The 24,457-nt window shown below is 41.9% G+C and overlaps 1 protein-coding gene across 2 annotated transcripts in view; it reads right to left on the bottom strand.

Annotated features, from left to right (window-relative positions):
- Window positions 1–3,276: 3,276 nt before the first annotated feature.
- The window catches only part of st3gal2 (ST3 beta-galactoside alpha-2,3-sialyltransferase 2), a 47,548-nt gene continuing 26,367 nt past the window's right edge, over window positions 3,277–24,457 (bottom strand). Inside the window, exons 2-9 of one of the 2 annotated variants that reach the window (XM_034878072.1) lie at window positions 18,548–18,578; window positions 15,857–17,939; window positions 8,767–8,826; window positions 8,219–8,352; window positions 5,771–5,950; window positions 5,527–5,572; window positions 3,840–3,959; window positions 3,277–3,710 (exon numbers count right to left, since the gene is read on the bottom strand). In XM_034878072.1, coding sequence (XP_034733963.1) covers window positions 3,537–3,710; window positions 3,840–3,959; window positions 5,527–5,572; window positions 5,771–5,950; window positions 8,219–8,352; window positions 8,767–8,826; window positions 15,857–16,255 — 1,113 coding nt within the window. In that variant the 5' untranslated portion in view covers window positions 16,256–17,939; window positions 18,548–18,578 and the 3' untranslated portion in view covers window positions 3,277–3,536. The remainder of the gene's footprint in view (window positions 3,711–3,839; window positions 3,960–5,526; window positions 5,573–5,770; window positions 5,951–8,218; window positions 8,353–8,766; window positions 8,827–15,856; window positions 17,940–18,547; window positions 18,579–24,457) is intronic. The other variant, XM_034878073.1, reaches the window with a different exon arrangement.

Below are 24,457 nucleotides of genomic sequence, written 5' to 3'. Positions count from 1 at the left end.
GGCAGCTTTCCAGCCATTCTTCACTATGTAATGTATAAAAGATTAAAAAAATGCCTCAAAAGTGTATGCTTCATGTTCAAAAACTTCTCCTTATGTCCTGATGTGCCTACAATGTGAGTGCACAAAATAGTAAGAAGTAAAAAGCGGGTGGTGTCTGTACCCCGAGCAGAAGGCAGAGTGTGTGTGTGTGTGAGAGAGAGAGAGAAGCTCAGAAGGCACAGCTCTCAGCCAAAAGACATGTTAGTGTGTGTGACAAAAAAAAAAAAAGCAAAGGTAGCATGTATGTGGCCAAAGCAACTGTAGGCGAGATATGTCCAGCAGCAGGGCAAGGCACAGAAGCGTGTGTGTGTGTGTATGAGACAAAGAAAACAACAATATGTCTAGATTCAACCACACTGACTCTTAAAGTGAGCCAGCACAACACTAAAGCATCCTATAAAATCTGTTATGTGCAAAGTAGGATAAAAACACTGAAGGCATATAACGCAGAATGGTAATACATGAGAGTCACATGTGGTTACACAGTATCCTCCAACGATAATACACAAGATAGATAGACAATAATACAGCAACAGAATTTGATTTCAGAGGAGGCACAGTCCTTCCCATCGCCTACACATTATAAGAATGAGCTTCAGACTGCCATGTGGTTCAATCCTACACAGCTTCTATTCACAAATGTGGCTGTCTAACCATTTTGGGAGGTGGCAAGTTAGTTTTTTGATTATAAAACAATACACCTCCTTTTACATAGTTTTAAAGTAACATTAAAGGGATATTTTTGGATGTACTTCTTTCTGTGAGCCCTTGGATTCTCAATGCAAAAACACTTGGTCAGTTCCGTTAAGAGATTTTTGTATTTTATGTTTTTGTCTGCGCTTTTGTAATGTTTTGATGTGGGCGGGGCTCAGATGGAAATAAGTGATGTCACGTATTTCCGTTTGCGGTATTTGAATCTAATAACATTTGGTGGTTTGTTCAATGATAAAACCACCTCCACCTCTAACTGTTAGATTCTAAATTAATAATAGTTAGGAAAGTTTTCACCCCCCCAAAAAAATGGTGCTCTGTGAAGTTTCTGTTAAGACTCACATTGTATGTATCTATGAGCTCCAACAAATACGTATTACTCCGTATCTGACACAAATACTAAATCGAGTCCAGTCTGGGAAGTGACTTTTAGAAGCCAGAGCTCTAACATGAAGTAACTGTTGAGTCATTAATACTGACCAACTATCACTCAGACCCATAAAAACATTAGTTTGGTGTAAAGGGACAGTAAAAATATGACTTCGCATCTTGAAAGACTTATTTAATCCCCACTTCTCTATATTTTCCAGGCCTGGTAGGAACCCTGAGTACTCTTCTTATCAGCCACCAGCTGCTTCTTGATAAACACATCTCCGTGACGGCGTCTTTAGATGGATTTACAGCCGCCAAACAAATACTTTCATTTTTCTTCCTCTCCGTGGCACACATTTTCTGTTTTCCACAGACGTTTCTGTTTTTCGATACTGGCTAGAAGCACTTTCATGAAAGATGTACATAACATACAATGGAGGATATACAAGTGTAAATAGGCCTTATTTGAGAGATACCAAATCATGATAAAAACCATTGATGTGCCAACTGGGCGGGAAAGAAAATCTAATCTGAGCGAACATTGTAAATCCAGCCAAAGTTTAAACCCAAATCTAAACAGTGAAAATAACTAACAAATGAAATCTGCAGTTTGTAGGAGGATATGCCGTCAACATGAATATCAGAACGGGAAGTGCAGTGTATGTGCTACGGAGGTCTAAGGCGTCTGGTAGCTCCTCCCCCTCCAGACAAAGTTATGACTGGCTGAGAGTGTACCAGGGCTAGTTGTTAATGAAGCTCAGCTGCTGACAGGTTCAAGAATTCCCCGTTCCGTTTTCTTTCACCCCATCTTATGAGTTTAATCTGGGTCAAAATGCTCTTGACAGTCTCCAACTCCGCTGGGATCCAGGAGGCAGGTCTGTGAAAGGGAAAAGAAGCAGAGCAAGGTCCCTTTTTGTCTCAGTCCTTTCAGAAAACCAAAATACCAGTCCAGTTTGTGTAGACGCATGAGTTGGTGTAGCAAGGTCTTTCCTTTTCATCCTTAACAACAGTGGAGCAAAAAGACCTATTTCTCATGCTGCCTTAGTCAAACTGGTTCTTCATGCCCTGCTCTCTGTCTCCAGTCTCCCAAATTAGAGCCTGACACACCACATGGGGATGAAACTCCGGTCCAGAAACCAGCGTGCCTCCATCCAAACACGAGATCCCAGGAGACTGCCTTTTGGCCTAATTAGAGTCTCACGCCGTCAAATCAACACCGTCCCAGAACACTTCTCCCTGTGTCTGGATGTGGACGGAGACTGCAGCTTGGCCGGTGGCCGTCGGTGGCGTTTAAAAGCAATACTGGCTGGCTCTACAGGAGCTGAAGCTCATGTTGCAGCAATCTCTCTGAGCCACAATGGCCAAAAGGCAAAAGCCTTGATCCTATTAGCGTGTGCTGCAAGGTGTCGAGGCCTTGCTAAGCCTGCTAAGGACCCGCAGGGTTCAGAGGACAGTCATACTATATGAACTCACAGCAATCACACAGCTATCGTCTTATAACCAACAGTTCTACAGCGTCCTTGTAACGCCGTGTTGTGATGCCGAAATCCCATGAGAGAAGTCATGATAGTGAAAAGCGGCAATTGAAGTTTGGCCTCATATTGGACTTGAGAAGAACAATTCTTTCTTAAGAAACTCATGGCCCGGGGTAAGATTAGTCCTTGTGTCTCAATATGTTCAACCGCACAATGGCTTCAGATAGCTCCACAGTTTGTGTCCGTTGGGGTAACTTGTCTGCAGGTTTGCAGTACGGCGCCTCGTGCTCAGAGGGTAAGAACTGTACTTCTTTACACACACACTTTGTTACTGTCCGACATCACAGGGCTGTAGAACAATGGTCCCCTGGATGCTGACGGTGCTGTTTTGGTGGCCTTTTCAGTAGGTAGTGTACTGTGCGTTTGTTAACGGATGAGTATTACACACTCATCTAAGGCGAGTCCAGTAGTAGGACTCTTGCATGTCAGATCTTTCCCTCTCTGGCTCTCTCACACAAACACAGTCAAAGTCAGTATTTGTGGTGATTGGTTGAGTTTCCCGCTGTCCAGCCTTTGCTTGAGTTGAGATCTGTGTTCTAGCGCTGGTCGTTAGAGGTAAAACCTTGAAAACAGCTAAGAGCCAATTACTCTAGTGTGAAATTTAAGGCTCAACTTCCAGTGTTCCAATGTTCTCCGATGAGAACCTCAATTGGTGGCTGACTTCTCAATATGAGGAAAAGGAAATGGAATAACATTGTTTGGTATGTGACCGTTTTGTCTTTCCTTCTGTACTGCAATCATTTGGTTTACTTCAAGGTGGGAACCCAAACTGGAGCAGGGAAGCGAAAGCAAGAATATCTAACACACGTTAAAGCAGCTTCTCTAGAGTCTGTAGCTGTACCAGTGTTGGACCAGTAGATACACAGGGTGATTTGCTGCTTATTTCCCTGGGAATACAGTGATCTTGCCAGCCTTCGCCAGCAGCTGGATGATCTGGGCTTCGTAGTCGGCGTCGTGGACGCCGGTCTTCCTGAACTCCCCGGAGTAGCGGTTCTCCTCCCAGTAGTGGTGCCAGTTTCCCCTGCTGTCTGCCCCGAAACCAAACACATTCACCTAGAGGAGAGTCGGGGAGTGAGTGCTGGTGAGCAAGTGTGTGAATACAAATGTGGATACCTAGGATGAATATGATGTAAGGATTTATCGTATGTGGTTATGTGAAAGCGGAAAAAGAAAGAAACTGACCTCGTCACAGACATGCAGGGCAAAGAACAGTGCGAGCATGCCAGTGGAGGGGTAGCGCCCATGGTGTCTGGTCCAGCGGTCGTGGATGTATTTAAAGAATGCTGGGTTGAAGATCTGGACCTGGGTGGAAGACAGAAATGTCAGAAAGGGAAATACTGTAAAATACTGTCTACGTGCTGTAAAGTTTTTACTAAGAATCAAACATAATTAAATACATATTTTTTTACTATTACTTAGCACTTTGGGACTTTATTCTATTTCATATACTATAACTATATGCCATTCATGTTCTATTTTACTATTATTACTATATACTATATATAAGTGGTTTGCGTATGATGTCACTTTCTGCCTTTGTCCTATATATTTGTGTCTCATTTCTGGGCCACGTTCAGCCCCAACAAAAATAGCAACACATTTGTTAAACTGAAACGAGGGTGCATTGAACACCCTGTTGTGTACGCCAGCCCTCTGCCTTTGAATTACCCCGAGTCTCTGCTGATTGGGTATCTCCTGTGACACAGCCAATAAACGAGAGACAACATATCTCAAAGCAGTTGCACACCGGGCGCCCAGGTAGCTCACCTGGTAGAGCAGGCGCCCTTATATAGAGGTTTCCTCCTCGACGCAGCATGTGATTTACCCTCTCTCTCCCCTTTCATTTCTTCATCGGTCCATAAAATTGAAGGCTTAAAAATGCCCAAATCTTTAAAAAAATGAATAATAAAATAAAAAGCAATTGCACACTGTTGCGAGGAAACATGTTGTTCAACCAGGGGCACGTTCAACGTGAGTCACCCTGAAGACGGCCTGTACGCGTTGTTGTGGTTGTTTTCCTCTTCGTTATGCATTAGTCGTATCAATAACAGCTTTTTAGCCTTTTTCTCCAACAAGAAGGGATTGGTTTTCACTGATCTGATGCTAATGGACCACCACTGCACCAAAGAGCACCTTGCTAGATTTTTTCCAACCACTACCAAAAAGAAGCGCTCCTGTCAACATTGTGTATTTCTTTCTACTTACTACATGCTTGTTTTTCAATAAGGATCCTCAGTCTTGTTTTCATAAAGATCCTCAAAGTGGGGATTCTTAATATTCCTAGTTTATGTATGGTTAAATCCAAGTTCCTTTGAATTTACACATAAAGCTTTCACTCAGATCATGTAAACAGTAATAAAAGAAAGATAACCTTGGGCATATTCAAATAGTCCAACCGAACAACATTGCAACATTCAATTTTAATACTCCCAGAGGTTGTGATTGCTGTAAACGCACTGTTTACCCGATGTACAGTAATTACAAATGTATCATCTACCTCCTGGTGATGCTCAGCCCCAACAAACAGGGCTTCAGGCTACGTTGAGTCTTTTAAATTTAGTTATTTAGATCGGCCCAAAGACGCTGTGTCTCTGACCCGGCCAAGATATTTACAGTCCTCACATGGCAGGGATTAGCATGAGTTTATTTATTTTCACGGATTATAGTGCGAGCAGAAGATTATTTAAAACAAAGGGAAGGTTTATAATCTAACTGTAATCCCTCATCAACAATGGGGAGGGGATGATATAATTGCAGCAAAGCGAGGTCTCTTTGTATGTGTGGCTGCAGATGTGTACGTGTCGGCGAATTACTGCCAGTGGGTGAAAATGGGCAAAGGGTTTTCCGAATGGAAGTTAAAAATACACACCTTGTCCTTATCTACACGGAGGAACTGCTTCACTGGAGCGTAGGTACTGAGAGAGAGAGAGAGAAAGAGAGAAATTGATTAAACCCATTCAATCAGTACTCTATGTGATTACAGCAGCTATGAATTTTGGATGATTGACAGTTGACAGATTGTTCCAGTCCAGCAACTGTCTGGCTTCTCACAACTCTCTCTGTGTGTGTGTGTGTGTGTGTGTGTGTGTGAGAGAGAGTGTGTCTCTTCTTACAATCGAATCAGGCCAGAAGACAGAGCACTAGTGATCCAGACAAGATCCAGCGTTTTGAAAGGAACCAGGACAAAGCTGACGTTGGCCGCCAGGTTCTTGGCGCTCTCCGGGTACATGAAGTGGTGAGTGGTGTGGCTGCCGACGTCTTCTTCGTAGCCCACAGTGGGGGCCAGGTTTATCCTGGGAGAAACGGAGGGACAGCATAAGAGATGCACGTCTTCAGGTCAAATTTTATTGGCTGGCAATTTACGTGCTGACCTTCAACTGTAGGCAAATAGGAGTCCAAAGGTGTTTCACAGGATCTAATTTCATGCTGACTTGATTGCAATTCCTGAATGTTTCTGGAACCAACTTAAAGGTTTTTAAAATAAGTAGTGTCATTTAGGAATTAGATCACCTTTTTCTTTTTAATGTGTTTAACCTGAATTTGGCCACTTGGAGGAAGCACAACAAGCTGTAAATTTTTTTTTTTAATTATTTGGATAACAAAGGTACATTTTCAGGATAATTGCCTGACATCCAATGTCCCTAACCTTCGGCTCTGTGTTGATGTTCCCAAACTCCTTTGGCTTCAGGAAACAACAACCACCTTCAACCTAGCAAGCTTCATGCTAATAATGCCAAGTTTTGAAGAAAATTTGGTTTGTGCAACAAGGCAGGCCTGCTTGGTTCTTTCGGGGAATGATGACTCTGTTTACGGTATTAACTATCCAACTGGGACGTTTTGGGACTGATTGCTGAGATTTGCTTTGGCCAAAGTTACACACGGCAATATGAACAAATACAGTAAGAACAAATTACGTGTAACCATGTATCCAGCTAATTTAAATAGCTCACGTTACTGTATTGTGTGAACAGTTAACTTCATTTAATATAGTTGTGTTGGTATTCTTTAGCGGGGTGCAAATGTTCCACCAAAACAAGTTATTTCCAGAGACTATATTGCAGAGCCACCGTGGCCGCATCTGGAGCTTAGCGCCGCCCAAGACCATTGGGATTGGTTTTAAGAAATACAAAACTAGAGAGTGTTTTTTCAACTATCCCATTATGTACAGACAAGCTACAGGCTGTAAAACCCAAACAATAAGCTGAAAGAGTGGAACTGCAGAGTAGGGTGATAATTCACTGGTAATTCCCTGTGGTACCAGCAAACCACTTCACCCTAGCTGTAGTCATTTGAGTCATTGGTAATACAAAGAAATGGTTAGAGCAGTCGTTCAATGCATAACTTTAACAAGTCTGATGACAAGCAATTCCCAGTTCCCAGCACACCATTTTATTACATAATGTATGTAAGTACTTCAGACTTTTACTGTTTACAGTAGATGTGACTCACTGTCTGGAGGAGTGAGCTGTTTGTGTAAACGGGAACGTGCACCTGAAAAAAAGCCACCAAGTAAGCCTACCCATCTGTCAGTGAACAATCAGATAGGATAGTGTGAAAAGGCAGGCAGACAGACATACAGGAGATGGGTGGTGGTGGTGAGTGGGACCAACCTGATTATAAAAACATATGAGAATCAAAACCACAGCAATGAGAAAGTGTGACATGGGATGGAGGTTGGAGGCTGCCCACACAGGTCTACAGGGATTGCAAACGCTAATGGATGCTAATGCTTTTAGCACACAGAAACAAAAAATACTAGTCATTCCTGCCACAGGCACGTGGCCACAACACACACACACACACACACGCTGCAGGATACAACACACAGCTGTGTGTTCGTGCCAACAGACAACAATCAGGCTCTGTGATCCATCACTGCTGCGCGAAAAAGAGCGGGGGAATGGATTCGGACAAACAGATTTATATGCCTCTCTGCATGGATGTGAGAGGCACAATGTATGCGTTTTAGTTTCTTAGGACACAAAGCTCTCAGTGGTGACCTCACACGAGTCATGTGACCTCCCTGTCAACAAGTCGGCATTGAACGGTGGGATTAAATTTAGTGTTAGAAACACACATATGCTGTCTGCTTCTTTATAAATACTAGCGCAGTGTGATGCTAAAGTGCTCTCCCTCACATGAAATCTCTGAGTTTGGGTTTATTGAATTTATGCTCACTGTTAAACAACTGAACAAAAAGAAGAATTTACATCAGTTTAAAAAGAGAGAAAGTCTAACCCTATACATACATAATAAATATGCATAGTTACACAAATGCGCCCATACATTTCTATCATATACAAATAGCCAACCACTTAAACCCTACCTACACACGTGCCTTAAATACAGTAAAATAAGATGTACAACACTCAAAGAAATCTCTCTTCCTCGTCTCTCCAGCGGTCTCAATCCTCCTCCCCCTGCTTTCTTTATCTCAGTTTCAGTCTAAATCTTCTCCTCTGTCTCTATATCTTTCAGTCTTGCTCTAATTTAACACAGCCCTGCATTCGTTCTCCGGTCTCGGTCTCTGTCCGTCTATCTATTGCATTCATCCCTCTCACCTCATGATGTAGCTGTGTTCGTCAATGGTCGCCCCGTATCCGGCCCCGCGGAGGTTTCCTGAGTTCCCCACCACAGCGCAACGCAGGCAGCGTCCTGGATCCCATGAGCCGTACGGCGACCTTCCGGGAATCACCTGCGAGAGACAGCCATGATTGAATCAAAGCAGTCTGGATTTGAGCTACACAGGAAATAAAATAGGACAGTAGCACTGGAACAGCAAGAGATATAAAATAACCTAACCTGCAGCTCAGACTTGATTGTAAAAATACATCCTGCTCTCAATACATAGGTGAATTCTTCATGAGACCCTCAATAAAAAAAACATGAGTGCCTTCTGCCCTTAAGGAACCAGACTGAGATGTTAAAATATACAGCCTTATGTGAAAGCATTGAGCTGCATTGAGAGTCAGAATGAAGAAGAAAACCGTTACGTCTAATAATAAAGATTATCTGTTCCCCTCAGCCTTTGCCCAAGAGTGTGAAGTGATGACTTGGCTGATTTCAAAGTACCAGGGTATTGGAAAGATGAATTAATAATATAAAATACCTGGAACAACTTCTGCAGCACCTGCTTAATGCTGTGAGGTTTAAACTGGGGCTGTAACATCTAGAGAGACAGAGAAATAGAGAAAAAGTATGGTTAGGATGCATAGCTTCTTCTCTGCAGACAACAGACGTTATATTTAGTTACTTTCTGTGTACCCGTGAACGTGTGTATGCATGCGCTGGCTCGCATTCATGTGCAAATAAGCAGGTGCTTGTGCCTGTGTGTTTGTGTGTGTGTGTGTGTGTGTGTGTGTGTGTTTAGGTCACAGCCATGTGTCAGAATGACAGGATGCAGTCAGACTGGGTGAGCTGTAAACAGAGGAGTAGAGGCATTGCTGTCCATGTGTCAAAGACAAGCTGAATAAAAAATAATTTTAAAATGATGTCAGTGGAAGAAGGGATGAAAAATGTAAAAAATAAGCAAGAAGTATGGAAGCATGGAAGCTCGTAAACTTCTCACGCTCACCAAATGTTTTCTTCTATTAGACTTCTAGTGTCTGTTTGTCTACCCATAAACTATTTTTTACACTGAAAGATACAGTGTGCTAAAGGTTCTTTGTTTCTTATCAGGCAAGTTTTCTTTTACACCATCCGTCAGCAGCAACAGTGAGATGACCAAAGTACCCGAAGTTCTGTTTGATAGGATAAACAAAAGTGTCAGCAGAGATGAAAACCCACCTCTCCTGTCTGGCTGAATGACCAGAATAAATAAAGGGTGGATAAAACCCAAGTTAGTACTGTGTTGAATGTAAAGAGAGAAGGAGCAGAACAAAACAGAGGACATAAAGAAAAGAGGAAAAAGGAAGTTAAAAGAAAGAAGAGGGGAGGAAAATAATGCTGTAGGTGAGCTTACTCTTTAAAGGAGAATTCCGGACAATTTTTATGTTAATCTTGATCGCTATAAATATGCAAGTACTTTTGATTGAAAACCCCGACCTGAATCGTTGCAGGCAACACGGAGCAGCTGCAGCTACTTGTACAAGCTTCCACTGAGCTAAAACGGCAGTTAACGGGGCAAGTTTTACAGACACAGACACACAATGCAATTATTTTGTCTGTACACAATGAACAGGGCCCTTACGTAACATCAAGATGTGTTTTTTAACTCAGACATTGTTTTAATTCACCTAGCCTGTCTTGTTCTTGCTGGTGGGTTGCTTGCTTGCCTGGTTAGCTGCTAGAGCTAGCAGTTAGCTGCTAGCTGTTAGCTGCTATTGATAAGTGTTTTATCATAACGCAGCAGTTCCGTGTGTTGATAGCTCATTTATTTTTGTGTGTTAACAATCTGGTGTTGGTGAGTAGGAGGCTAAGCAGTTTCGGTCTGTGTGGTAGAAATTTGCCTCGTTAACTGCCGTTAACACGTAGCTGCAGCTACTCCGTGTTGCCTGCACCAGGTCGGGTTTTTTCAATCAAAAGTACTCGCATATTCATAGCGGTCGAGATTAACATAAAAGTTGGCTGGAATTCTCCTTTAAGTAACTGATTTGTTTTCTGTGCAGCCACCTTGAAAGTGCCCTTAATGCACTGTTGATTTTCATGTTTGAAAACATAAAAGTCCATAAAAGTGTTCTGCTTGAATAGTATCCATTACAATGTTAATAAGCCGGGCCCCTTTCTGAAGTGGATATTAAAGTTAATACAAAATAGGTCCCTCTGATTCGTGGTAAGCAATAATTAAACCCCACTTTTAATTGTACGGAAGAGGATTAGGGCCACATGTGAAAAATGGATTAGTTAGAATTCTGACTTTAACCTCAGAATTCTTTTTTTTAAGTCAAATTTTTTTTATTGAAAAAAAAACCCTTCAATGTTTTGTTTGCACACGTGGCCCTAATCCTCTTTAGTTCGACAAAACTAAGTCTTGACTTGATATTATCATTATTATTTTTGCAATAACATTTTATTTTATTTTGAGGACATTTATTTTTTATGGGAATATTTTAAATATGCAGACCTGACATTGGCAATATGAAAGATATTAATGGCCAATGTGGCAGCAGCATGTTAAAGCAGGCACTACTCATCTTTAGATGTCAGCACCTTATGAAAGTGGCCACTAACTCCTTTATCTACATTTATCAGGCTGGCAGCACTGTGGATTTAGACCAGTAGAAGTGTATTAGGAATGGAATCTTAACAGCCAGTATTAACAGGAGGAATGATTTTAGCAGCAAAACCTAATTCCGTGTATATATGAGCACCTGTTGTAAGAGAAATCGAAGAATTGTGAAATCTTTAACAAGGGTGCTTTCCGATACAGTCATTCCTCATTCTCTTACTATAGAAGCATTGATTGTGAAGCCACATGTTCACAATCGAGAATAAAAATATCTTTGCTTTGTCTGTTCACTTAAATGTTAAGATCATAGTTTTGAACTGTCTTACAGCGTGATGTATAGAGAATAATGAAAAAAAGGTACTAGCATCAGCTGAGAAAGAGAAGTCCTGATAAAAAAGAAAAATTCAATTTTAGCATGTGCCAAACCACACAGGCAAATGTGCATTCATGTGTTTAAAGACTAAGCCAGCACCTGTACACGCACACAAAAATCCCCCAAAACAAAAATGCACACACACAAAATTGCTCGAGGCTACTGGCAGATACTACATGGCTGTTCCTCTCCATAACCATATTTTCCTTTCTGTCTTTCTCCTTCTCTCCCACACAGGGATCTTCATTTTCTCACTCCTTTGTCAGTGCTTCCTTTTCACCCACCATCGGCCTTAATTCGCTTTTGCAAACGCAGATCTCATTCACTTACATTTTCATTCACGCATCCTCTCCAGCAGTCTCCTTGCCCTCATGTCTAATTCCTTCTCTTTAATTTCCCTTGCACCCTCTTTGTTTCTCCCCCTCCTCTTATCTTTCTTCATCTCTTCATCTCTCTGGGACGTCTGCGTGCTGATCAGATCGCCTACCCTCTATTTCTTTCCATTCTCCTTGATCACTCCATTGCTTTTCCTTCTTCTGCCTTTGACTCCCTGCATAATCCCAGAGCTAGCTTGGCACCCTGCGCCGCCGTTGTTCAGGGGCTTCTAATTTTTGGCAGATGTTTTTTGGCAGCCAGGAAAGCAAGATGGCCAAATGCCATCTTGCTTTCTTTCTTTCAGCTGTCCTCTGACTCCTAAGGTATTAACTTCCTGGCACCTACTGTCAAGTAAATACCACTTTTCTTTTTCATTTACGATAAACCAATATCTCACAGAACCATGCGACTTCCGGGTGCCATTGCAACAGCTGTTCCTAAATTCAACCTTAGCCTAACATAAAATTTGTGATAACAAAGTGCAGGTTCATGCATCACAAAAGTAAAAAGGGTTGGACCACACAAACAATTCCTTGCATAGAGATTATTTGTGACTAAACATTTACACCCAGTAATTGCCAGGTATAACTGCTACCTAGCTAACTGAACCAAAGGACAAAGCTTACATTATGTTTGCTAGTATGACACTGCAGAGTAACGGAGGTAATGTGGTCAACAGTTTATCCGTTATCTGTTATCTAAAAATAATGCAAACCTTTGTGAAATTACAATTCACAATGTACCTCAAATTTTAACACATGAACATCAGCCTAAATGTGCAAATTCCATTGGTTTAGTTAACATTAGCTTCATCTAATATTTCTCGCTCACTCTAAACTGCTGTGTGCGTCAACAGTAGTGAACGTTAACTTATGCCTCATTTAAACAGACGTTCACACAGTACTATCCATTTCCTATATGTGGACATGTTACTATGGTGTTAGTTTGCAAAATGCCGCATAACACATTGATATCATCCGGTATGGCTAACAATGGCTAACCCGGCTAGAGTCCCTCCACCTTGTTAAAAATCATGCGTTTTAGACTTGTAACTAGAACACGGTCAACTCAGGTGTCATGTCATTCCCAGTTCCAACCACAGACTTCCTAGGCAAATGGAACGCAGCATAGTCCTCCATGTATGCATATGTAAAGAGATTCCTTCCTACATTTACTTCCTAGGTTTATCTGGTATGTGTCATATTTCACCTGGACTCCTAAAACTGTCATTTTCGGACGTTATATTACAGTTTGTTATGCAAAAGTGACTTCCTGTTTACGTAGTTAATTGCTTTTGATTAAGGGTTTGATTTTACTGATTTACATATAACTATTTGGTGTTGAGTGAGTATTTACTGGCTCCTTCATCTTTAATGTTGGAACTCCACTGAGATAAACATGTGACACTAGCTAAAAGTTACTTAGAACTAAGCAAAGATATGACACAAACTCAATAGGATTTAGGAATAGCTGGTGCAACCCAACCCTGGACTCAAATAAGCTGTTTTCGGAAACCAAAGCCTCCATTCAAGCATTGTTTTTTTCTGTTTCAGCTCTCAACGTTTTAAAGAAACAGAAAACATTCAAAAAGATTCATTGAAAATCACCTCAAGTGAGTTTTCAAAATGACGGGTAAGACATTGTTTCACTTAATCAAGGAAGATTGGCCGATTGGCATGTGAAAATGTTTCACTGAACAAAAACATCACTCAAGTCTTGCACAACAAATCATTCTTCATAATGTTTCTTCCATTTAATGCTTGATTCCTTCCACTCCTGGCAGGAGTGCACAATAACACATTAGGTTTGATTGAAGAGCATATATTCAATCATGCACACACCAAATCGTTTGTTTTCCTTCCTTCCTAACATTGGTTGATTGACTCCGGATTAACAACATTAAAGTCAAGTGATGCAAAACTAAAAAAGACAAAGCAGAGTGGGTTATCTCACCATTTTGCTTGGTTACATCAAATCTCCATATTAAACCACGTTTTCTCAGAAGAGAGAAAGGCGAGTAAATAACTGTGGAGCACTTACACAACTACGTCTTACTGTGCGTTAGTGATGTCTGCTTCCTAAACTCTTTCCCAACTAACAACCTCTTATTGTGTCTTCTGATTCCTAACAGAAAGAGCCGAGAGTCCGATGTTCTTCTCTCTGCCACTTAGGTAAATACAGAAAATTTAACTTATGTTTATTCTTTTCAGAGTCAACAGGTACCATCCCTAAAGGTAGTTATGACTTGTTGGTCTCCCTAAATGTTGCAATCTTCCAGCAATGGTGTCCGTTTGTCCAAAATATTTCCAGGATATTCTAAAAGAGATTTCCACAGAATTCCCATGTAAAATATCTTAATCTAGCTAAACTCCTTGGTTCAAACACACCAACAAATCTAAAAAAGCTTGTGACATGATGTTTTTATGTCCAGCTTTTGTTTGGAGGAACAGAAAAGAAAGTTTGAAATGGGGAAGGTTTCTACAGAGACTGGTATGTTCATCCTGTTTGGTATGGCCTTCTGCCTTTATTCTGTTTGTTCTCTAGTTCCTTTCATTGTTTTCTGGCATGTTCCTTTTTCTCTTTTTCAGTCCTCTTTCCACCCTATTTCTCTAGTTTATTTGCAAACTTTGGTGTAATATTACTGCTCCCATTTCCCTACCATCCACGTTTCCCCTTTCTTTGCTTTGTTTTAGATGTAATCATCCCTATTGCTTCTCTATCAGATCCCCTGTCTCTGTCTTTTCTACTTAATATTTCTGTCTCCTTCTTTCTCTCTCCCAGTTCATCACCTCCGTGTTGCAGAGTGACCTAGTGACTTGGCAGCTGTTGGCCTGTGTTTGCAGTTTTTTGCATTTTCAAAGCTGGAATGAGGCCACAGCTCAGAAATAGGACTCTAGACTGCCCACTAAAGGAAACTGTAAACGGTAGAGATAATACTGGAAAGAGACACAAAAACACATATTTAGACTTGGATTCAAATGGACATATGCAAGCACAAGTTCTTTAGTTTTGCTCTAATGCAACACAAGTTATCTTAAATTAAGTGCATCCCATCTCTCTCTTGCACTGAGACATATTAATTTCAGCTTTTCAGATACTACTCAGTAGTGGTTTACGCCCAGTGACCTATGGTGTAATGCTCCACCATGACATCCATGACATGTGACTGGCAGCTATACATGATGGGGCATGTAGATCTTGTAAGAAGGGATTGGTTGGCTCAATGACGAGGGAGGATGAGGAAGAGAGAGATCTGCGATTATGATGTATTACTCCCCTTGTGTTGGTGTCCTAAAAACGTATATCTTCCATGTTACTGACTCTGCCCTCTCTGTGTTTCATGGTGCTGCACGTGAAGTCAAAACACAATGAAATGTTGCAGAGTACTGATTAATATAATGATTGTTTTGTGTGTTTTTAATGAACAGGGATATTAAATCAGAAAAATGCATGTCATCAATGCAAATGTGTCAGTTTGGGAGTTTTATTCCAAATAAAGAAAGGAAACCACTAAAACAAAAAAGTAGCATTTAATGTTAAATTAAAGGCTCAGTGTGTAGAATTTTTATTTCTGTCTATGGCGACTCCCACTGATAGTATCAAAAAGACACAATGGCAAATGGTCTGGACCCAGGGACACTGAGATGACACGATAAAAGCTAAGCAAAGACGGCACGAATTTTCCATTGTTATTTTTTTCTACAAACAAAAATGTATTCCAACAGAACAATTTGAAAAATGCCATAATCATATGTATCTACAAATAGTGACTTTAACTGGCTTAATGTCTTCAGTTGAGAGAATAAATAATACTTTTACACAATAACTGTAACTAGGCCTACATTAGATATACTGAGACCCATCGAGTGACAAACTTTACTAAACAGGGACACAAACTGGTTGCTTTGCACTCTATGTTTGTGTGTGATGTTGCTGAATACAACAGATAATGTCATCCTCCTTACCTTACGGTCATTGTTTTTACAGGCTAGCTGTGTCCCTTTGTTTCCAGTGTTTATGCTAAGCTAAGCTAAGTAGCTGGTGGCTGTAGCTTTATATAAACAGACATGAGAGTGGTATCACTCTCCTCATCTAAATCTTGGAGAGAAAACTAAAAATGGTATTTTCCAAAATGTTGAACTATGCCTTTAAACTCATACCATATCAGATGTAAATGATCTTAAACAGAAAAATGATCACCTATCTCTTGCAAAAAAGAGAAAAAACATGCATTCACTTAACATTCACAGTAAGCATGTAAAGTTAAATGATGTTGTTACTTACCACCCACCAGTAGTAGACATCAGAGGAAAGCCAGATGTTGTCTCTGGTCCAAACAGGTGAGATATCCGGCTCGTAGTTCTCGTCGAACCAATCAGAAACGCCCGGGTCTCCGACACAGCGTAAGCAGACACACGTCTTCTGCTGCGAGGTGTCAGGTGGCGACAGCCTGTGGGCGCCCACGTAGCTGGGCACTAGCTTCACCCTCCTCGACTCCTCCCACCCGGGCGGCTCCAGGTAGTTGAAGCCGACGCCCCAACGGAGCGAGAAGGTGAAGAAAAGCGAGGTGAGAAAGACGAGAGCCAGCGAGCCGAGGAGAACCAAGACCCTGCGGGAACACCTCGCCCTGCCTACTTTCTCCATCCCAGCTCCTCCCCCGGTGCTACCTCCACCTCCTGCCATCCCGGCCGTCCCTCCGCTCAGCCAGGGCCGGAGCTCTGAGAGTCTGGAAGGCCCCCTAGATGGACCCCCGCCCCAGGACCCCCAGCCCCAGCGCCTGTCACGGTGCAGGGTGGAGGATGGGATGCGGCCCCCCCATGGCCATGCCCCCACCCCTAGACCTGCCACTGTCCCGAGCCCACCACCACCTTCTGCACTGCCGCCTCCAAGCAAACCACCACCAAGGCCTTGTGAACGGGACTGGAACGACCCGTTGACTAACACTTTGGACAACAAGATCTCCCACTATATCAGACTAGTAAACACAGACACACACACACACACACACTCTCTGACGGAGGACAATGTGTCAGAGTCAATTTGTCTTACAGTCAAGCTGTTCGCTAAGCAATGCACCTACGCGTTCTCTCTGTCTCCCGCTGGATTCTCTCCCTCTCTTTTCACAGCTATGTGCTTGTCACACACACAGACACACACACACACACACACACACACACACACAGGAGTCCCAGCTGAATTACACACAGCTGTAGCCTAACTGCTCGCTTTGCTTTCCACGAGAGGTGATCTCTCCTTCAGCTTCGATCCCAGTCTCAGCTTTTTCCACCTTTCTATGCTTTGTTCATTCCCTCCCTCTTTCCTTTCTAACTTTCCCTTCTCTGGCTTCCACTGTCTTTAAAGCCACCTCTTTCTTTTCCTTCCCTTTTTTATGAGGGGGGGGCTAACTGCAATGTCCATCTTCAGTGAAATCCAGTGTACGGTGTGGATGGATGCAGCAGGTCTTTCTCCTTTTCTCTGCCATCTGCGTGAATGATGAGCTCGGCTCCAGCGGTCTGCTTTCTCTCTTTTTCTACTTCTCTTGTTGCACTGAAGCTGCTCAGCCTAAGAATACCGGCAGACTAGCTGAGAGCAGCGGAGAGAGGGAGGGAAGATGGGAGGAGGAGAGGGAGGAGGAGCAGTAGAAGGGAGGAGGTCTGGCCTGAAGGGTGTTTCATCACGTCTCTAGCCATCCTAGACCTAAAAAATACCCCTCTTTTCTCCTTCGCTGCTCGGTTCCTCTGTTATCTGCCAATTTCTCAGTATTCTCTCTCTTTTTTTCGTTCTTTTCTCTTTTTGCTTTTCTCTCGAGGTTCACTACACTCGTCGCTCTCCGTTTCAAGGTCTCTCCTTTCCTTTTTCACCCCTTTTAGTCCATTGTCTGTATCTGCCTGTTTCACTGAGGCTCTCAGAGGAGTTTAAAGCACTCCTCTGATGTCCTTCCTCTGCACTCTCCACCCCTTACACAAAGTTTTAAAAAGTCGGAATAAGAAGTTTAAAATCTGAGATGAAAAACATTTCACACATTTCATGTAGCTGTTCCAATGAGGGTCCAGCATTCGCCACCATCGCCTTCTGAATGTAAGTTCTGTACTTGAGGGGGTTCTGCCAAGTCTGACTGATCTCAGTAGTATTTAGAAATCACAACATAGTCCAACAGCCAATCAAGAAGTCCTTTCACTGCTCCTTTCTGTGCCCGTAGAGATGAAAAAGAAACACAATGATAAAGTCAAAAATAACTTTGGGAGAAGGAATCAAAGCAGATTGTCCGATGTTCTTCCAATGGAACGATTTTTATGATGACGGTTGATCCAGGGACGAGGCTGCGCCAAGGAAAGGCAAAAGTGCTGGATGGAGTGATGTGCAGAGGCTGCGATGGAAAAAAAAGACAAAACTAATCAGCCCTATATCTCATTTTCTTTCCAGCTTGCTTTGCGAGGATGACGGGAGGAAGGGTGGGGGCAGTGACTGTCCTGCATCCCACAGTGTGTGTGTGTGTGTGTGTGTGTGTGTGTGTGTGTGTGTGTTTGCCAGTGATTTAAAGTGTGTACGGTGTTAAGCTAGAGTTACACACCGTCGGTGCCAGTTGCACTAATTTAATTGTGTTCTGTACAGGTGTGTGTGTGTGTGTGTGTTTGTTTGTTGGCTGGCGGCGTAAAGTACATGAGGCTGCTGAGTTTGAGGTGATTGCTGCTTAGCTCTAATCTGCTAAACTGTAATCCGAGGGTAAGACCTCTGCAGTGCCCACTTTATGCCAGCTGTCTGCCCCTACCCCTGTTCATCTGATAACAAATAAACAACAGTTTAACTCACCTGCACACACAGACACACACAGACACACACACATTGCTTCTTTCTGCTGCAATAACAACTACTTTTGATGTGTGTGTTTCTTTGGCACAATTCACAGCTCCCAGTAAAGTTATAAAGTTTTTGATGGTATGATCAAATGTCTGTGTTTGTGTGTGTTATTCTCACCTGAAGTCTGGCTTCCTGTTTCGTGGAAAACCTGTAGAGACAAAGAGAAAGACGAAAAGATAAGAGACAGAATGTAATTTACTGCAATTAGCCTCACTGACCAATTTGACATCTTTAATTCTCCTCTCCTTGTCCACTTTGATCCTCTTTCTCTCTTTTTTTCAATCATTCTAATTTACTCTTCTCTCCCCTCAGTCTAACTCGCAGGCAACTCAGCCCAAACCTGGGGAAGCATGCTCCATTTATGGCAGCTAATGGCAGCTATTTTTCATGCCATTTGATAATAGAATGCCTAAAAATCTGATCATTTTGGAAAAACATGTAGTTGCCAATGTAAATCATCCTGTAGAGCCCATATCCTCTTTTGTATCGAGTTGTTCTCCAACTGTCTTCATCATTCTGAAACCAGAACACAACAAATGTTCAGGATGACTACATTTTACTTCTGTCACCTAAAAACAAAGGTAGGGTATAGGAATTTTGCATCACCAGCATTTTGGATCTTGAAACCTATTTTCACAGAATTCCCCAGTAATAGAACTTCTGCTCCATTGATTTTCCAGTCAGACAGACTGAGGAGAAATGACATAAAGTTAAAGCTATTTTTAAAAACCTAAAAGATTTGGGACTTTTGAGAAAACATTAGGGGCTGAAGTCCCAGAAGCCACCCTGTCGGTCCACGCCTTTGCGAGCCACGTCGCTCCACCCCGTGGTTCCACCACGTTGCTCCACCTCGTTGCCCCACCCCTGCTCAAACTGTTTCTGTTCTTTCTGTTGTTAATTGTCTTTAGAAGCCAGTGCCGGTAGTTTTGATTACATCTGTTCTTTTTACACATTTCCTCTTTCTTCTTTTCTTACTTACTCCTCTTTCTCGGTTTGTCATTGAGTGTGTCCATCACAAGGGACAAGGTGTGTGTCTGCTGATTGATACTGAAGAAATTATAAAGTGTCATTATACTGAATTGGAAATGCTGAAGTAGACTGACAGGGTACAGACTGAAAGTCGGGGCAGAATACTAAGCAGAGAAACAGACCTCTTATACAAACTCCTCTCAGATCTGGAAGCTGCTGTGTTATTGGCTGCTACACCAGATGATCATGCGTCCGAGGGGGATTTTTGCTAAGCCCACTAAAAATTGACTCCGAAAAAAATTGAATCAGGTTACAAAACTTAGTGTCACTGCATTATTTTAACGTAGCCAGGTATTTATTGATCTTAGCTGAAGTTGATCTGATGTCCGTTCATTAGGATTTCTGATTGCTTTTTCTGCTGCTGAACTTGGTTGAGAGAATATTGGTTGAGGAAAACCATTTTTTAATGTGTATTTATCTCACAATAAGAAGACTGTATGTTAGGAAAAATGCCTTAAATATCCATATGTCATCAGCTCAACAAAAAGGTCAGTGATGTGAATAAGATGTGAAAAATGTTCAATAATGTAAATACTTTTGGTTAAACTTCTAGAACCCTTTCAGATTGTTGCTGTAAACAAAAGATTAAAATAATCTAACAGGCTTACTTACTAAGCAGTACTGGCTGATTTAGGAGTGTTGATGGAAGAAAACAAGCAGTTTCATGAAATTGACAGCTTTAAGAAATTTGGATTGACATTTTTCATTATTTTTTAAAATTCAATCGACTAACACAATTAGTTGATTGATTGAAAAAATCATTGTCAGAGTAATCAATATGGTCCCCCCCAGTAGCTAGAAATGGCGGTAGGTGTAAACTGAGCCCCAGGTATCCTGCTCTGCCTTTGAGAAAATTAAAGCTCAGATGGGCTAACCTGGAATCTTCCCCCTTATGAGGTCATAAGGGAAAAGATTACCTCCCCTTTCTCTGCCTTGCCTTCCCAGAGAATTTGGCCTACCTATGAAAGAGAGACATAATGGCTTTCAAACAAGCAAAGTGGCAGTTGGTCAAGGCCACACCCCCAGCCTCCACCATGTCCCCCCCTTGCTTCTGTTTTACCAGCACCTAACCTCTGTTTGGTCCTTTAGTAAGTAATGACCAAAGTAATTTGGCTTCTTAATCCTGAAAACTATAAACATCCCTGTGTGCTGTTCTGAGTCAAACAATACTTAGTTGTGTACTGGAATGTCTTGCTCTTTGTCCCCTTCACCTATAATGGACAAAATGTTATTACCAAGACACCCTACCAAGACACTTTCTTGCTACCAACATAACAAACCCACCCACCAAGCAATGAACGGTTATTTTTCCACTACTCTATTTTTGATGCATTGCCATAGCAGCCGGCAGGCGATGCAGGGTTGTTACGGCAACACAAACCACAAAGTCCCCAACCTTGACCCATCTCATCCATGCTAGAGAACCAGGACATACTCAGCTTTCCTCCAGTTGACAAATTTCTTTCTTTTTATGTTCCATTTATATAATTGCTGTATATATCACGCCTTCCATGTCAGAGAGGTGCACACATTTACAACTGGTGTTTTGTCATAACTTTACCGTTGTCATTGGATGTCATCCGGGTGTAAAAGTGCAGCAACAAACTACAGCTGATGCAAACAAGCACACATGCAAACTTATGAAGACAGCTGTATTCTTTGTCCTAACAAGCTGCAGGTTTACAATATAAAAAAATGGCTTGTTAGCATTCCTTCTATTTGTCACTAAAGCCAAAGGGATGCAATTATTTTGAGCATGACGCTTGCCTCAGCCCCTTTGGTTTTAACAAGAATTCCTCCCCAAAGCAACTGAGAGCATTCCTTATTTTTTATTAATTTTTGAGAAAGCAAAGGACAAATGCAGATAATCGTTGACTATAACAAAATTGTTGACTGTTAGTGAAAACAGCTCTATGTTATTTAGAGTACTCACACAACTGTGAGAAATCTTCTGTCAACATATTTCATCTCTTACCTGAACACGTTTCTGCACATCAATCATGCCTCATTACATGGCTAAGCTATGTTGCATTAATGTCAGCTAAGTCCTACACATGTCGCATCGTACATCAGCCTGGAAACATCACCTGTCTAGGTGTTAATACATTTATGCACTGCTCCGCGGTCTGAATGCATTGATTTTTAACTTAACAGGATCTCACCACTTTAAACTGTCAATCACCTCCCCCACGTTGGCTACCTTCGCTCTCGCCATTTTCTGCTTCAGGCGTACCTATTGTCCCATCAGATTCCTGGATGTTTTATGCAATCACGTTTTTACAGCTAGTGATTATCATCCAATAACCTCCTGCCAGCTTCCTTCCTGTAACAATGGCTCTAAACAGTGACCGTCTTTTCTTTCTACCCCCTGTTGAGTGCTTTCGGCTATGACACAGCCACTCTACTCAGTCTCACTCTGTCTGTAATGTAGGTGAGGGTGTCTATTCACTGAACAAAACAATGACTAACTCAAGTACAAATCTCTCCCCACGCATCCAGCTTTCAGGCAATCGTTGGTCCAAAGCCCAGGCAACATGCTGTGGAGCATGTGTACGTATGGGGCAGACATTTCTGGCACTGGCAGCAGAGGTTTTACTCCACATTTCCGTCCACTGCTGAAAAGTGAGTATTATTATTATTGACACTGAAAATCCGGCGTGGGGAGACTGACAGTTCTGCTTCAGCTTTGCAGTCCATGAAAAAATGATGAATAAGTATAAAGATGGATTTGTTATCCTAACATAATAAAACATTCTTTCACAGAGGGGTGCAGAGAGCATGCATAAATTGTGAAATATATCAATGTACAATATGCCCTCAGATATTTAAATGGTACCTCTGCCAATATTCTATTTTTCCTAATGTCAACAATTTCCATGAAAAGACCAAAACCAACATGAGTTGATCCTACAAAGACATGTTGCCTGTGTTGCCAAAGCATAACAAAGCTTATTTCTGTGTCACAGAGCTCCATTATTGTCCAACAAGACAAAGGCCACATTCCATTTGTTGTGGAAGTTTCTGTTGCAGCAGAGTGTTTTTGAGAGTGAAACAAAAATAAGAGAGTTGAGAAGTGAAACCAAGTTTGGTCTTTGTATTTTATTTATACCTGCAGGTATAGGGATAACAACTTCACCCAGCACAGCAGCACAATGTGGAAAAGTCTTCAACAAGGTAGAAGAAAAAACTGGCTTATATACATCCCAGAGTGTAAGGAGCACCCCTTTGTAACATGACTCAGCATTTCTGATAGACACTCTAAACACAGGAGACAGCCTGGTGCCACTTTGCTTCTCCCCTCGCCACACCATTCACCCCGAGGTTACAAATCCCGTTTATCTCAACTGCCAAAAAGAGAAAGAATGTAAAGAGAGAGAGAGTTTATGGTGACCTCATAATTTATCTTGTCCCGTACGTAAAACATAAGCCACACAAAAATTTCAAGGTTCCTTTTTCATTTCAGCATGTGAGAATCATCCATAAAAAGAGACAAAAACAGAAGATCATTATTAGAATGTATTTTTTTTTTAAGTGTTGAGTGGCTCCGTGGGGGACACCACTGCAGGGAGCATCAGCAAATATTTCACTTTTTTTCCCTCCAAAGTCATGTCAATATAATAAGCTGTTGACTCTAAAATTAAACTAATTGTGAGTAATTGTGTTTAAGTTAGCCATGTAATGGGCTTATGGGAATATCTATTCTGGGATAGGGGGAAAAAAAACGCTCTGGTTTACATGTATTTCTTTAAACTAATCTCAACCATCCTGGGCGGCGCCAAGCCCTGATAGTGGAGACAGCGAGAGGGGCAGAACACGTGGGAGCCATGCCAGATGTAAGGCTTCATCCTTCTAGTCTAGTCTGGATCAACAGATGTGCATTTCCAGGATAATTGTCTTACATTCGGCCCATGTGCCGGATGTCCCTCACTTTCTGCTCTCTGCGTGTTGCTGTTCTCAAAAACTCTTCGCTTTGGGAAAAAACAACATACTTGAAGCTTGCAAGCTACATGCTGAAAATGGCAAGTTTAGACATTTAAATTCTCAGTCGACACGCATCTTCTTTCCTACCATCTCGTCTCATTTTCTCTCATCATTAAAAGAAGCGTCAGCAACATTCTGCTGTAGAAACATCTATTAGCAGCTGCTATCGTGGTACACAGCATTTTGAATTAGTTTTTCCAATCACCCTCCAATAACCTACTCCCCACCAGCCACTGTTTCCTCTTCCTGCTACAGTTAGCATTTGTTTCTGTTTATTTCCTTGTTCACTCATCCATTTCCATCTCCTCCAGTCATGACTATAACAAGAGTGTGTTTATGACGCTGAAAGATTGATGCCTACATTAGGTGTTCAGCACCGAGAGTGACATATCCCCCCACCAAACGCGTCTTTATCACTCCCACCTCGCTCCCTTTCTGCCATCTGTCCTCGCGGTAGAAACATCTGTCAATAGCAGGTGATCTCATTGATTTGCTTTGACAGTTCAAAGGTTCTAATCATATTCCATCACTTCCCCCTCCTTGCTTTCTTCCATTTTAGTCGCCTTAACTCGCAGTCTCTTTGTCAGTGTTTTTCACCGTTCCACTTCATCACCTCTCTCTCTTTCCATTTAATTTACCGTTGCAGATGGCACGAGTCAAAAACAATAAAATACAGCCATTTGGGTTGCAGGTGCCCAATATTCCTCCCCTCCTTACCCATACCCATGTTTTGTCTCTCTTTTCTACCCCTTTCCTCTCTTTCTTCTATGTATCTGGGCTGTAAGTAGCGTTTGGCAATACAATACCAACGCTTCACACAGCACTTTCAAAACCCAGAGGCCACCTTCACAGTCTACATAAATTATAGATGTACATTTCAATGGACAGTTGTCATAAAACATGATCTATATTTTTGTGATGCAATCCTCTCTTCTTCACTCTGCCTGCACTTAGAGAGAAACTGGTAGCATATTGAGACTGTTTGTGTCCTTTTATCTAAACATTTAGTCCGTCTGA

The sequence above is a fragment of the Etheostoma cragini genome, chromosome 8 (assembly GCF_013103735.1).
Source record: "Etheostoma cragini isolate CJK2018 chromosome 8, CSU_Ecrag_1.0, whole genome shotgun sequence".
Taxonomy (NCBI): Eukaryota; Metazoa; Chordata; class Actinopteri; order Perciformes; family Percidae; genus Etheostoma; species Etheostoma cragini.
Note: the sequence above shows the minus strand (reverse complement) of the source record. Positions and strands in the feature narration are given on the sequence as shown.